Source organism: Castor canadensis, chromosome 8 (assembly GCF_047511655.1).
Source record: "Castor canadensis chromosome 8, mCasCan1.hap1v2, whole genome shotgun sequence".
Lineage (NCBI taxonomy): Eukaryota > Metazoa > Chordata > Mammalia > Rodentia > Castoridae > Castor > Castor canadensis.
In genome coordinates this window covers 27329692-27345597 of record NC_133393.1, presented here as the reverse complement: position 1 = coordinate 27345597, position 15906 = coordinate 27329692, and the positions used below count along the sequence as shown (strand labels likewise).

The 15906-nt window shown below is 35.4% G+C and overlaps 2 protein-coding genes across 2 annotated transcripts; both read left to right on the top strand.

Moving 5' to 3' along the window:
* Window positions 1-783: 783 nt before the first annotated feature.
* LOC141425664 (olfactory receptor 2J3-like) lies at window positions 784-1725 on the top strand. Its single transcript, XM_074082643.1, has one exon. The coding sequence runs from the start codon at window positions 784-786 to the stop codon at window positions 1723-1725; it is 942 nt and encodes a 313-aa protein (XP_073938744.1).
* Window positions 1726-9333: 7608 nt separating this feature from the next.
* On the top strand, window positions 9334-10263 carry LOC141425665 (olfactory receptor 2J3). Its single transcript, XM_074082644.1, has one exon. It carries the CDS (start codon window positions 9334-9336, stop codon window positions 10261-10263), a length of 930 nt encoding a protein of 309 aa, XP_073938745.1.
* The last annotated feature ends 5643 nt before the right edge of the window (window positions 10264-15906 follow it).

Genomic DNA, 15906 nt, shown 5'->3' with positions numbered 1-15906 from the left:
CCTCCCCTTCCTCTTACCTGCTCTCTACATTTTCCCACTCTCTGTAATTATCTTGGTCTTCAGCTATTAATATTATTTGAATTTAACATTGGAAGCATTACATCACTGATTTCTCCAGTGTCTATCAAAATCAGCTGTGTTCATATTGTGAAAAATTATGCATTGGTTACATGAGTATATATGTGCATGTATCTTTTACATTACAATTTAGATGTTATTTTTGTGTAGAAATAAGATGCTATAAGAAGTAAAGTAATATTTTGTTTATTGTATAATCATATTCAATTGAAGTTAATTTTTTCAGCTAATATTAACATCTTAAAGTCATTCACAAATTTTATTTGATCACTTTAGAAACTCTTCATCTATGTGTAAGAATATTAAAATGACAGATAGTCCTTTTCCTATAACTGTAAAATTGAAAATGGCTACAATTTTGTAAAAGGAGTATTTATAAAATTATGTAACGGAAGATTAAATTTAATGTTTTATATAGAATATATTTATAAAAGTTATCTTTTCTAGGGATGCAATATCTTGTTTTTTATATACCAAAATTCTGACTTATAGTTGTATGAAAAGGACACAGACACTGGAGATGCTATTTATTGTGTCTGCAACAGTTTCTGAATGAACCTGTAGGAGAATGGTAAATAGTCTACTGCCATGAGGCACATATGTTTTGAAGTGGAGACCTTTTCCACCCATCCCTTTGCAAGTGTTTGACAATGTGTGGACAGCCTTTGAAGTTTGTGTGATCCTTCTTTTAGACATAGGAAAAAAATGAATGATGGTGGAAAAAATGCTACTTCTTTAGGCTATTTTACTCTACTTGGTTTTTCTAAATGGCCTCACCTGGAAGTAGTTCTCTTTGTAGTAATCTTAATATTCTACTTGATGACACTGATAGGCAACTTGTTCATCATCATTTTGTCATATCTAGACTCCCATCTCCACACTCCCATGTACTTCTTCCTCTCAAATCTCTCTCTTCTGGATCTCTGTTATACCACCAGCTCCATCCCCCAGTTGCTGGTCAACCTGAGGGGCCCAGATAAGACCATTTCTTATGCTGGTTGCATGATTCAACTCTATTTCTTCCTTGCACTGGGATCTACAGAGTGTGTTTTACTGGTGGTGATGTCCTATGACCGCTATGCTGCTGTGTGCAGACCCTTACATTACACTGTCCTCATGTACCCTCGTTTCTGCTCCTTATTGGCTGTGGTCTCTTGGATAAGTGGTTTCACTGCATCAGCACTGCATTCTCTCTTTACCTTCTGGATACCCCTGTGTGGACATAACCAAGTGGATCACTTCTCCTGTGAAATTCCAGCCCTGTTGCGACTGTCCTGTGTTGATATCCATGCTAATCAGTTAACCCTCATGGTCATGACTGCCATTTTTGTTCTCATTCCCCTTATTCTCATTCTGACATCTTATGGTGCCATTGCTAGGGCTGTACTGAGGATGCAGTCAGCTACTGGACTTCAGAAAGTCTTTGGGACATGTGGAGCCCATCTTATGGTTGTTGCCCTCTTTTTTATTCCAGTCATGTGCATATATCTCCAGCCATCATCAGAAAATTCCCATGATCAAGACAAGTTCATTGCCCTGTTTTATACTGTTGTCATCCCTAGTTTCAACCCTGTAATCTACACCCTCAGAAACAAAGATATAAGAGGAGCAGTAAGGAGACAAATTGGGTTGGAGTGGAAGATGTGACATAGAGGTCACATGTCCTCTAATTTTTGTTTAGAGTTCTGGTCTACCTTGGAGAATGATTTTTTGGTCCACAAATCAGTACTGCAAAATAATAATAATACTAATGCTGCAGTGAATATGGGGAAGCAGATGACAGGTCCCGCCTGGGGGTTTGGTACTAGTGGGAGGGGGAGGATGTGTAGGAGGATGAATATGGTGCAAATACTGTGTTCACATGTATGTAAATGGAAAAATGATACCTGTTGAAACTGTTGCAGGAAAAGGGGGAAGGGAGGATAAAGAATGGTGGAGGGGGTGAATTCAAGTATGACATATTTGATATATTGTAAGAACTTTTGTATATGCCTGATGCATCCCACCCAGCACAATAAAAACATAAGTAAATAAAATAAAATAAAATAAAATAAATCAAAGTGCTAGTTTTTCTTTTGAATACATACCCAGAAGGGATATAGGTGGATAATGTGATAAATCTATTTTTAATTTTTTGAAGAACTCCCACATGTTTTCAGTTACTAGTTTGTAATGTTAAAGAGAAATATTTCCATACCCTCTAATTTCTACTGTAGTAGTGATTAATAATATCAACTAACATAGGTGGAAGGTGCTCTCAAGCTATAGCAGAAGTAGGTTTCTCACTTCCCTCCCCTTTGTAAGGGTAGTTAGAAATAGTGGGAATTTCTTCTAAGATTGTGATTTGTAGACTTCCAAATAACATGAATTCATAAACTGTTAACAATGACGTGAAGGAATATTAGCATATAATAACTGAACCACATAGAAATAGACCCTGAAAACAACTTTGATTCATCCAGTGGATACCCTAATAAATCAGCTGAGTGATTAATAAAAATCATAGGTTGATAATGTTAATTTGCTTTGTATTTTAAGTTTAATATGAATGTCATTAGAAAAAATGTTATAAAATAAATTTATGTAGCATTTTCCAATTTAATATTTTCTTGTGATCACTTGAATGAGTGATTTTTTTATATGTAACACTCCCAACATCACCCTGACACAAATCTAATTTGCATATCTTGTTTCAAAGTGGAAGACAAAGTCAAGTAGGCCCAGCCAGCTTTTAGAAATACTGGCCTAAGGACAAATTATTTTTAGCGCCAGTCTAGACATTTGTTGTAGTTTTTAAGGTATAATCCAGTATCAGATTACATATCACACAAACTTCACAATGTGAAAGTATTTTCCTTCCTTGGAAATATTATGATTTGGAATACTTCATGTAGTACTCTAGCTTCTGCAATCTAAATGACTCTCTTTCCCATGTTTATTGATGTATAATTTATACAAAATAAAGTCTATGAGTTTTAAGTTCATGGATTAACGTGTTTTGACAAATGTAAAATTGAGTAAACTCTGTCATAATCAAGATAAAGAACATTTCCATTACCTGAATCCTTTTACAGTTTATTCTTTTCCTCCATCCATAGCTTTAGGTAATCATTGATTTACTCTCAGCATAGTTTTACCATTGTTAGAATATCTTGTAAATGCAACTGTATAGAGCAAAAACGTGGGGTTTGGATCATCACTTACTGAGTTTTTGAAATTTACCATGTCATTGCTTAAGTCAATTACTTCTTTCCTACTATTTCTGGTTAAAAGATGTAATAAATTTTATTTCCCTTTTACCTTGTTATTGTGGCTAGGATTCTTAGGATAATTTTGAATGGAAGAATCAGAAGCATAAATCCTTGCCTGGCTCTCAATTTCATAAAGTATGATTTTAGGTCATCTTTATAAATGTCCTTTTTCAGGTTTTGGAATGTTCTCTTTATTCTTGGTCTTCTGAGAGTTTTTTTCAGGAAAGAATGTGGAATTTTATCCAAAACTTTTTATGCCTCTCTTAAGAGGAACTTGTAGCTTTTTCCTTTATTCTATTAATGTGATGAATGACAGCTATATATTGTTATCTTATAGGGGAAGACTCAAATTGATCATGACATGTTGCCTTCTATTTTTTTCTGGATTTTATTTGTTAAAAATGTGTTAAGAATTTTTTAGTCTAAAATTAAAGGTGACAATGTATAGTATTTTTCCTTTTTTGTGGTTTTTGTAAAAGTTCTACACCAATATCATGCAGTTTCATTGCATGATGTCATAAGTGTCCTCCTCCCCTACATCTACTTTCAAATTATTTAGGATTGGTATCATTTCTTATTGAATATTCAAAAGAATTCAGTGGTGGAGACATGTAGGTCTATAGTTCTCTTTGTTGAAATATTTTAGATTAAAAATTATTTTAATTTTATGACATAGCCAGTATTCCATTTATTTCAGTTATTTATATCTTTTAGGTAATTTGTTGATTTCATTCAAGTTGTCAAATGTATTGCTGACAATATTCTTTTATTATCTATTTTAAAGTTTGCAGGATATATAGTGACGCTGTCTTTGATTTCTGATATGGTAGTTTGTATTTATGCCCATTTTTTTATCAAATCAGCTAAAAGCTTATCAGTTTTCCAAACTTTCCAAGGGATCAACATTTGTTTTTAAATATTTTATTTTTGTATTTCATAGATGTTTTTATATTTATTATTTGTTTCCTTTCTTAAGTTTGGGTTTAATAGTTCTTCATTTTTACCTTCTTATGTGCCCACTTAAATAATTTATATTAGAATTGTTTTCATTTTTAGTCTAAATATTTGAAGCTATCAATTTCTCCTAAGTATGAAGATAGCTGCATTTCACACATTATGACATTTTGCTTTTCCTTTTGTTTTTCTAATATTAAAGTATTTTCTAATTTCTCACTGTCACAGACTAGCATAGTGCATGCTACCATAAAATAGTGATAGTATCTGTGAGTTGAAACAATATAATAATTAAAAAATATTCTTTAATTTACAAACTCAAAGTGATTATTGAGTGTAGGCCAGCAATCTCACTTAACTTCATTGCTTTATATACTTTAAAAAATATCAAGAAAAACTCTTTGTAAAAGGTTTTGGAAATATTAAAAAGCCTTGTTAAAATTTTTGAAGCTGTGGTAGTGACTACTGAGTGATAGTTTGAATGTTCTTCAAAAAAGCATTTCAATGAACCTGTAGGGCAGGTCCTGGCCTTAGATTTTATATACATCAGGTGGACACAATTAAAGAACTCAAATTAATCAAGCAAAGAAATGTCATTTATTTAAAAATGTCATTTCTTCTCATACCCCACATTAGACAATATGACAAAATATTGGGGAAGAAATATTCAGGTAACTTAAGACAATCCCTTCTCTTTCTGGTAAACACAGTTCCAGTCATTTTGCTTAGTGATGGTTGGATTAATTCAATGATGCATTACTATTTTATAAAAATAGTGGCATATCATGCTGACAATCTTCTAATCAGAACAGCTCTTTACAGGACTGTTAATTGGTACTTTGGGACTTACACTCCCCATGGCCGACTCAAAGAAATCGAGTCTCATTCTTTTTTGTTTCCATAAAGGCCCCATTTGGTCTAAGAGTCTATCCCCTGATACCCTGAATGCTCTACTGAGTTTCTTCTTCTGGCTACAAACAAACACTTTTAGTAGACCCCATGATCTTTATTCTGTAGCAATGATAATCACCATTATTTTCAGATTCTGCTTTCCTAACTTGATGTAGTGGATCAGAATCCAAGGTGCAGGCAGCCGTTTGTGCTGAGGACATCAAGAGACCAACAACAGTGATCAGGTCATCCACACAGGTGAGGGACAGATAGGGAAGACAACCCACATGGAATGTGGACAGACACAGGAAAGACAGAGTGAAAGGAGTTAGTATGAGAGAGGTAATATTGTCAGTGATCAAAAAATGTTGACTAGTGAAATAAGGATGGAAATAAGACACTACTTTTCTCTGCACAATGCTGGCTTCCAATGCTAGACAGAAGAATTTATCCACAGCACCAAAAAAGCAACTGTGAATAAGATATTTATTTTCCACACTTCCTTCAAGAAGAAAATTAAACCATCAATTCCTGTCTCCTTCTTCCTGTATCTGGTATTTCATCTCTTATCTCATATTCTTTCTAACCTCTCTTTATAAGACGCTAAAGCTGATTCGTGCAATAAAGGTATCTCATAGCAAATACTTTAACTCATTAAAATAACTATATAAGGATGTTGAAAATTATATCTGCAATGAGAAGTAACTAAATCTTTGATTCCATACTTCTCATGATGTATTGTTTTCCATTATAAGGAATTTAAAAAATTCTGGAAATTTTCTATCATCCCTCAAATGGCAAAGACCTCTAAGCAATGGAATCCCCATTATTTGCTCTTGGACTATTGCAGTTTTCAGATTCATCTATAGATTTTAAGACAGTTCTTTTTAAAAAGATACTAACTCATTATCCTGAGTGATTACTTAGTTGTAGAAAGTAGTCTGATTGTTTGTTTATATTTAACAATAAAATTAAGAGTTATGAGGTCTGAACATCTTGTAGTTTAGGATTCCAACTGAATATTCATGATTTTTCTGTTGAAATACAGCTGATTAACTACTCTTGACAGCTTTTAAATGAGTTGCATTTGAAGAGTGTGAATAATATGAACCCCTTAAGGGTTCTAGCTTCTTGGTTTCTATCTTCTTGTTCCTTAACTTAAGATGAAGCATGATAAAAATGCATTGGACATGAAAGGAGCAGAGTAGAAGGATGTGGAAAAGTTAGAATGGCGAGAATTAAGAGAAAAGAGGGGACAGAAAAACTGAATTACTATGCATTGTCGTATAATAATTATATAACAAATGCAAGTCTTTATCTCTCTGACAAAAGATTAAAAACCAACAGGTGAAAAAGAATTACTTGAGTCAAAACTGTGAAATACAACTTTTCTATTGGCATGTATTAAATTGTACATCGTAAGGAATTTTATCATGACTCTTTCATGCAGGTATATAATGTATTTTGATCATATTCACTGCCTCTATTCTTTTCTATGGTCCTCCTCAGACTTCTTTCCTCTGTCCCCTTCTACCTCCTTAGTAGTCTTCCATTTACTTTCATGACCATGGTTGTTTTGTTCTGTTTTCCCTTAACTTCCACAAGTGAAAGAAAATGTGATACCTATCTTTGTGGGACTAACTTAACTTCACTTAACAAGATGATCTCCAGATCCATCCATTTTCCAGCAACAAATGACACAATTCAATTGCTCTCAATGAAAAAATTCCATTGTGTATATATACCACCTTTTCTTTATCTATTTCTCCACTGATAGGCACCTAGGCTGATTCCACAATTTGTCTATTATGACTAACACCATGATAAACATGGGTATACATGTATCTCTACAGGAATCTCTATGGTAACCTGATTGATTCTTTGGGGTGTATACCTAGAAGTGACATGGCTCACTAGGCATAGTATATTAAATGACAAAAATCCATGAATGGTTTCATTAAATAATCACATATCTTCTCTCAACATGAGAATGAAAAATATATAGTAATTCAAAGTCATGCTTCGAATTAAAACCCTGTGTCAGTTATTGTTCTAGGGAAAAAAGATAACATGTGCAAAGCTTCCTCAGGCCTGAATTTAGATTTCTCAGTGTGTGCTCAAGCTCATCTCCCTTGTCCTCTCCTATACCTTTCCTTCCTTCTGTTCTCTCTGATGGATTTTTAATCTTCCCCTACAATGTTCTCTTGTTAAATGTATTCATCTTCACACATCCTTTAGGAAGCATTCACAGACTCTTTCTTCCAGATTCCCAACTTTTTCACATCATTAACGTGTCACGTATTTTTTTTTTTTGGCATCTAAATTTTATTTTTCAGGTGGAAATAATTTGTAAGTTCAAATAAACAAATTAGAAGATAAGGTTCATTCTATAAGCACACCAAACTGAGTATAACATATTTTACCCTCCACAAAACGTTTGCAGTCACTACTAAATTTGATATTATTCCTCTTTTCTTTTCATTCACATGTAAGATTACTGGGATTGCAATTGCTATGCTTTCTATCATCACATAAATGGAAACAACTTGAAAATTCTGGAAAGGGAAGGCACTTATTTTTCTTTTGGTAGTACTGGGGCTTGAACTTGGGTTCTTGAACTTGTTAGGCAAGTATTATACTACTTGAGTCATGACTTTCAGTCTTTTATCCTTAATTTGATTTTTAGGTAGGATCCCATGCTTTAACCCAGGGCCAGCCTCGGACTGTAATCCTATTATCTCCACCTTCCATGTAGTTAGGATTATGGGTGTGAACCACCATACACTGCTTGCTTTTTGAGACAGGGTCTTGCTAAATGTTTGCCCAGGCTGGTCTCAAACTGAGATCCTCTGATATCTGCCTCACGAGCAACTTGAGTTACTGGTATATACCACTAGCCCTGACTTTGAAGTCATTTATTTCTTAACAAAGATCATTTGTTTTGTGGAAATTGTCTTCTCTAGATAGTTAGACACTTCTTCAGCTACTATTTACTCAGATTCATTCTAGGATGAATGAAAACAATTTGATAGTTAGGAAGTTAAGTTTTTCTGTGAAAAGACTAAATAACTGGGTGAAATGTAAAATTATTTTGGTAACATTTTGTTATGGAACAATCTCAAACTTACAGAATAATTACTAAAAGCAGTACAATAATTCTACCATTTACTCGTCGACTTTGATCATCACTAGACACTTTCTCTGAAAGGCTGTTTTGCCAACTCTCTCTCTCTGTCTCTCACTATCTCTCTCTCTCTCTTTCTCTATCTCTCTATCATCTATCTATTTATCTATCTATCTGTCTTCTCTCATCTGCATCTCTTCCTACCATCCTTCACTTTTCTGGACCATTTGAAAGTAAGTTGGAGATGCAGTATTCTTCACAACTGGATCTTCTAGCTTCTGTTTTCTAAGCACAGGGTGAATACAAAACTTCTACACAGTTAATAAAATAAATTTAGGATGGACACAATTATCCAATTGAATATTATGGCATCTGTAATTATATAAATAATTTGTAAGAGCTACTTTCTCAAGTGCAGGATCACACATTTAGATCCATCCCACTTTGGTGTCCTATAACCGGACCACTTCTTCAATCTTCTTTACCTTTACTGTCCTTGATGTTTTATAGAGTGAATACAGGCAAACTATTTAAATTTGTCTTGGGTGTCTTCATTCTTAGAATTGGGCTGTGTGTATTTGACAGCCTATCACTTCAGTGACATTGTGTACTGGTGAGAGCACCACATCAGCAGACACACAATGTTGGTTTGTCTCCACATTAGTGATGCTGCCATTCATCACCTGGTTTATGTTGATGTCCACCAGGATCCTCAACTGTAAAGTTTGCTATGTTTCACATTGTAATTAACAAGTAGTTTGTGGAAAGATTGTTTACACTATATAAATATGTCAATGAACTTATGCACTAGTTTTGCATTAATTTATATCTAACTCCATCTTTCATTTTATACTTATTAATTAGGCTTCTGATGTATGGAATACTTTTATCTTAACCATTCATTCATTTTTTTCTTTTATTTTTATATCAATATGAGCTTGAAGATTCTTATGTTGTTCACTCTTTACTGAAACAATTTCTCTTAATGCTAAAATGGTCCTAGACTTGACCAGAAAGCTAAACAGAAAACCAACAATGATGGAAAAAACTAATGCTACAATTGAAAGCTACTTCATTTTAAAAGGCTTTTCTAATTGGCCTCACCTAGAAATAGGTCTTTTTGTGGTAATCTTGATATTCTACTTGATGACACTGATAGGCAACCTATTCATCATCATCCTGTCATACCTGGACTCCCACCTCCACACTCCCATGTACTTCTTCCTGTCAAATCTCTCTCTCCTGGATCTCTGCTATACCACAAGCTCTATCCCCCAGTTGCTGGTCAACCTCTGGGGTCCAGATAAGACCATTTCTTATTCTGGCTGCATGATTCAACTCTTCTTTGTTCTTGCATTGGGGTCCACAGAGTGTATCTTATTGGTGGTGATGTCCTATGACCGCTATACAGCAGTGTGCAAACCCTTGCATTATGCTGTTCTCATGCACCCTCGTTTTTGTCACTTGTTGGCAGTGACTTCTTGGCTAAGTGGATTTATCAACTCAGCACTTCATTCTCTCTTTACCTTCTGGGTACCCTTATGTGGACACCGCTTAGTGGATCACTTCTTCTGTGAAGTTCCAGCACTGTTGCAACTATCATGTGTTGATATTCATTCTAATGAGATGACTCTGCTGGTCACAAGCTCTATTTTTGTTCTTATTCCACTCATCCTCATTCTGACATCTTATGGTGCCATTGCCTGGGCTGTACTGAGGATGCAGTCAACCACTGGACGTCAGAGAGTCTTTGGGACATGTGGAGCCCATCTTACAGTTGTTTCCCTCTTTTTCATTCCAGCTATGTGCATATATCTCCAGCCTCCTACAGAAAATTCTCAAGATAGAGACAAGTTCATTGCCCTCTTTTATACTGTTGTTACACCTAGTCTCAACCCTCTAATATACACCCTCAGAAACAAAGATGTAAGAGGGGCAGTAAGGAGACTTAGAGGTAAAGAGTAGCCTGTGTACTTGTGACATTAATGGTGTTATGGTTTATCTCTTCACCAATAGTTTATAAGTTCATCCATTCATCAATCAGTCTTTCATTCACTCTGTCAGACTAATTGTGCAGATATTCTCACAAAGGTTCAGAGTTCTTTGTAACAGATATAAGTAAAACACAGTCAGCTTAAATACCATTCACTTTTTGCAAACACAGCTTTGTCAAATCAAGATCAAACACCAGCAGTATGTTTCCATTTATCACATTTGTAGTCAATCCAAAGCCTTTCCTTATTTGAGAATGAGATGTGGAATTTGTTGTAAATGTTGACAAAAGACCAGTTTATAACTTCTATGGAAAGATGACATCATCAACTGAAAACCTCTAAAGTGTATCTTTTTAAGCTTTTTTCTTTCTAGGATGAATATTTTTGCATTGTGTTTTTCATTTATTTAAAGACATGGTAAAATGCCAGAAATATTTTACCCAACACTGCTATTCCTTTTTGAATAACAAATACTGAGAAATTTGTTCCACATTACTTCATAACCATTATCAATACTAAGAATATAGTTTTAAGAATTGTTGCAAGTCACATCTGAAATATATATCTCATATGCCTTGATTTGCAAGGTAGTTAGAAGTATATATTGTAGATATTGGAAATAACTTGGAATTTCTGATATATAACTTGTCAAGAATTAGTCATTACTGAATGCATGTAATTAGGTCAATGAAATGCTAAGAGTCCTTCATATCCTAAGGAAATGTCCAGAATGTGAGAGGTAGGTGATAGGTTAGGCTACCAAACTTACTGGAAGCCAATTGATGTTTGAAAAATTGTTGAAAAAATGATGTTATAGGAGAAAAGTTGTTTTTCTTTTTAAGGTTCTTCTAACTTGACTATTTGTGGTTAATAAATGCATTATGAAAGTCAACTTATATATATTTGAAATAAAGAAATGCATTCTTTATAAAATGAATAATTCATTATATATGTTTATCATTCATCTGTGTCTGAAATAAATGAAGTATATAGGTCACACTTTAAACTATCTATCATATCAGCTGGAGTGGACAAATGACAAATGGAAAATTCAATATTTAGTAACCTTTTGGCAATGCTTGCATTTTTGTCTGTAAGTGAAATGTCAGCTTTAGTCTTGATGAGGTCTTTAGGATTTAGCTATGACTGATTCAAACATTATTTCCTACACTGTGATAAACCTACACACAAAACTTTCCCTTAGTTTCAGATGTGGTTTGAAATTACATGAATTCTGTTCACTTGGTTCTTTTTCTGTCCCTTGACCCTTCCTTTTTCTCCATCTAGGCATGAATAATAATATGGGTATGTGACTTTGCTGTTAGCCTACTAGCCAGGAAATGACGAACCAACACTGTGTACATAAAAGAAGTTTTATTTTTTTAATTAAAACTTTTTTTCTTTAGAACTTTGTATTGGCTTTTTTGTATTTTTTTTATTATTCATTTATTCACATGTGCCTACATTGTTTAGGTCATTTCCCCCACCCCTGCCCCCCTCCCCATCCTCTCTCCCCCTCCCCCCTTTGCTTCCAGGCAGAACCTGTTCTGCCCTTATCTCTAATTTTGTTGAAGAGAAGACACAAGCAATAATAAGAAAGACAAAGCATTTTTGCTAGTTGAGTTAAGGGCAGCTATACAGAGAGATTCCTACTATTGCTTTCGTGTACAAATGTGTTACAACCCAAGTTGATTCATCTCTAACCGATCTTTACACTGGTTCCTGATCTCCTTCTTATGTTAACCTCTGTCACTTTAAGGTTTCTGTATTAATTCCTCTGGAGTGGAGACACAAATGCTTTCATGTTTTGGGTCTTCTACCTATTCCCATATCTCCCGTATGGGCTCTCCCCTTGTTATGTGATCCAAGTCCAACCACATTGCTGCATTTGCCCTAGATCTAAAGTCCACATATGAGGGAGAACATATGATTTTTGGTCTTCTGAGTCTGGCTAACCTCACTCAGAATGATGTCTTCCAGTTCCATCCATAAAATTTCATTCTTCTTCATGGCTGAGTAAAATTCCATTGTGTATAAATACCACATTATCTTGATCCATTCATCAGTAATTGGGCATCTTGGTTGTTTCCATAACTTGGCTATTGTGAACAATGCTGCAATAAACATGGGTGTGCAGGTGCCTCTGGAGTGACCTGTGTTGCATTTCTTTAGGTACATCCCCAGGAGTAATAATTAAGTTTACATAGAGAGAAACTGCATAGGACTACACACTGTTTAAAAATACAGCTTAGCACATTCAACCATCTTGCAATATGGAAATCTTTTCGTTTTGCAGAACATGTATAGCACCCTGTTCTTTTATTATCTAATTTTTTCCAACTTCATTAATGCATAATTTAAACAAATTGCAAGTGTTTGTGGTATATCATGTGATGTTTTGATATATGCATTCTATATTTATCAAGTCAATTAATTTATCCATCACCTCACTTATCATTTTTTGTGATGACAAACTTTAAAGATCTACTCTAATAGAAATGTTCAGGTATAGAGCACAATAGCATATATTATAGCCATCATGTTATAAAGTATATATCAATATACCTTAACTGAAACTTTGTACTCCTTTACCAACGTCTCCCCACTTCCCACTTCCTTCTGAATCCTCAGCTCCTTTGGCAGCCACCATTCCATTTCTCTGTTTTTATGAGCTCACATTTTTAGATTCACATATAAGTGAGAGAATGCAACTTTACTGAACCAAGAGTAAGTTCATCTTTTACATAGGATGATTTCTTACATAGGTAAGAATGGAGCCTCACTTTATGACTTCATGGAAGCATTAGCCTCTTTAGACTGTCAATGTCTCCTCTCCATCTAGACAAGTGTGTCCCAATTTTTGTCCACTTTTCATCTTACGGTTTGTCCTGTGTACTACATTCCTTATATACATGCTATTTTACCTCTCCCTCTGTATCTCACCTGACATGATCATTGGCACAAATATGTTTCCCAGGTAATCACAGAAAATAGTTCTGGCTTCCTGCTGAGATATGCTTAGTCTTGATCTTCTATGTGGCTTCAGGTTCTTATCTTCTATTAATCTTTTACAAATGGGGCGGAGTTACAAAAGGAGTTATCATGTATTGTGAGATAAGAGATTACAAACAAAATAAACTTTCAAATACAAATAACCATATAGTAAACATAATTCAAAAACCAACAACTTATAGAAAAGTTGTGAAAATTATGTGAAATATTTCTGCAGACCTTCACTAAATTCCCCAAATATTATCATTTTAATATGAGTGTTTTTATTATCTCTGTAATAAAATAATGCTAATATGCATTTCAAAATGTTTTCTGAACAATTATTGCAAAGCATAATGTGCATCTATTCTGAAGTGAACAAAGGAGTTATTTTCAAAGAAAGGACCTAGTTGAGAAATATAAATGGGAGGTTTCATGCACTTTAGTGTTCTTCAGTTTGGAACCAGGCCCCAGTCTGTCTTTTAAAATGGCCTTAATAATTTTAAAGAGCCCAGGACATTTATTACATGTAATAGGTTTCAATTTAGGTTTCCTTGTTTCTTGTGCATGATTTGATTAAATTTTCTCAATTATTGGCAAGAATACCACAGAAGTGCTATTATGTTCTCCTCATTGCATCTTATTAGAAGGTATTTGGTATTATTTATTTCATTATTAGATATATTAACTTCAATTAGTTGATCAGCATAGTATTTTCCAGGCTCTTTCTTCCTATGTTATTTGTTGGTTTCCCCTGTTAGTTTATAATTGCCATGTAAGGAAATATATTAAGATTATGTAGAATTCTGTTTTTGAACTAACTTCCTGTCACTATTTTTTAAACCAAGCATACTTTAATAATTACTCCCAGAAACTATTAATATGATGGTTTTAAAGGGGTCATTTTAAGGAGAAGGGAAGATGGCAGATTGTTTTTATTCCTATAGCCCTACAGTCATCAAATACCCCAAAAAAGGAAGATCATGGGACCCTAAAAGACACCCACAGTGTTCCATAACCAGTGAGAAGCAAAGCCCTCCTGAATCCACAAATAGAGAAACAACTAACTACAAAGAATAGGAAGAACAACTTGCAACTCAACACTCCTGATCCCTTGTCCCTGAAGTCACCATTCAGCCCAGGCTCCTTTACTTTGTGATAAAATCCTGCTTCCTGGGACACACAGGAACTTGGAGCTACATGCTTCCCAGTAATACATGACCTGCTAACTTCACCCTGAAATGCCAGGGAAACTGGTGTCCTGAGTAAGCAGGTCCCATGGCTCCTGCTGCTCCATGGTAACAGAAAGCTCAAGCCAGCAGGCTTGGTTCCCCTGGCAGCAGTGCTACAGAACTTTCCTGAAGCATGTGCAGGAAATAGGGCCCCAGAACTCCTGCTGCCTGCAGGTTTTGTTCTCCCATACCTACAGCAGCTTCCATGGCTCCTGGGAGCCCATAGTCCAATGCAAGTAGACCTCCACTGCCATGTGGACAACAGATGATTCAAGCCCTCTGGCCTTGCTGCCCCACAGGTACCCTCAACTTGCTACACAGTACCAGGAGCTTTCTACCACACACTCAAGGCTCAAGGCCTTGCTATTTTGCTGGCACCAGGAGGCTTCCTTTCCCACAGAGCACTGAGGCCCAGTACCTCCCACTGTCCCTGATAGCAAGAGAGCCTTTGCTTCCCTGTCAAAGAGTGAGAATGCAAGACTCCCCACTGCAGGGAGGAAAGCTATAACCTGCTACTCTGTAGGTGGCACCAGAAGCCCTGTTTCCCCAAGGTGCACAGAAGCCCAGTTCTTCACACGGTACCTCCCTGCAGGAGAGTCACATCTCTTTTGTCCAACAGTTGGAATCCCAGCTCCTCCACCAAATGGCAATCCATTACTATGCTGGTGCTAGAAGGCCTACCCCCCACAGTGCACAGAGACCCAGGACTCCCCACTGTGACTGCAGGAAAGCCCCTGTGCCCCATTAAAGAGCTGAAACTCCAGCCCCCTCACTGAGGGGAGAAAAGAGGTAACTGGCACCACAATAAGAACCCTGCAAGGGATAACATATCCAGCATACCTCTCTGAGGAACAGTGCTGGAGCTCCAGGAGAAAAACAAAAACTCAAAACACCAATTACAGGGGCCCAAGAAATTAAAACCATAACCAAAAACCAAACCCAGGTGCATAAATTTCAATGCAGAATGAAACAGCAATACAACCACTCTCCATCAAAAGCCAATTCCATCACTAAGGATCCAAACCCCTGCATATAGAAAGCTATCAAATAGTGAATTTTAGAAAACACTAAAAATGATTAATAACCTCAAAGAAGAAACAAAAGTTAATATATGACCTCAAAGAGTATGTGAATAAACAATTAAATGAGCTCAAAGAAAATACAAACAAACAAATGAAATTAAGAAGACTATCCACTATCCGGCATATGAAAGAGGAAATCAATAAAGATATGGAAACCCTGAAAAACAATCAATCCAAGATAAACAATTCAATATCCCAAATAAATATCATAATCAAAAGTTTGGTGAACAGAGTGAAGCAAGTTGAAACTAGAGCACAGGAACAGTAGAGGAATTAGACCAAACAGTAAAAAATCAAGAAAGAATTCTA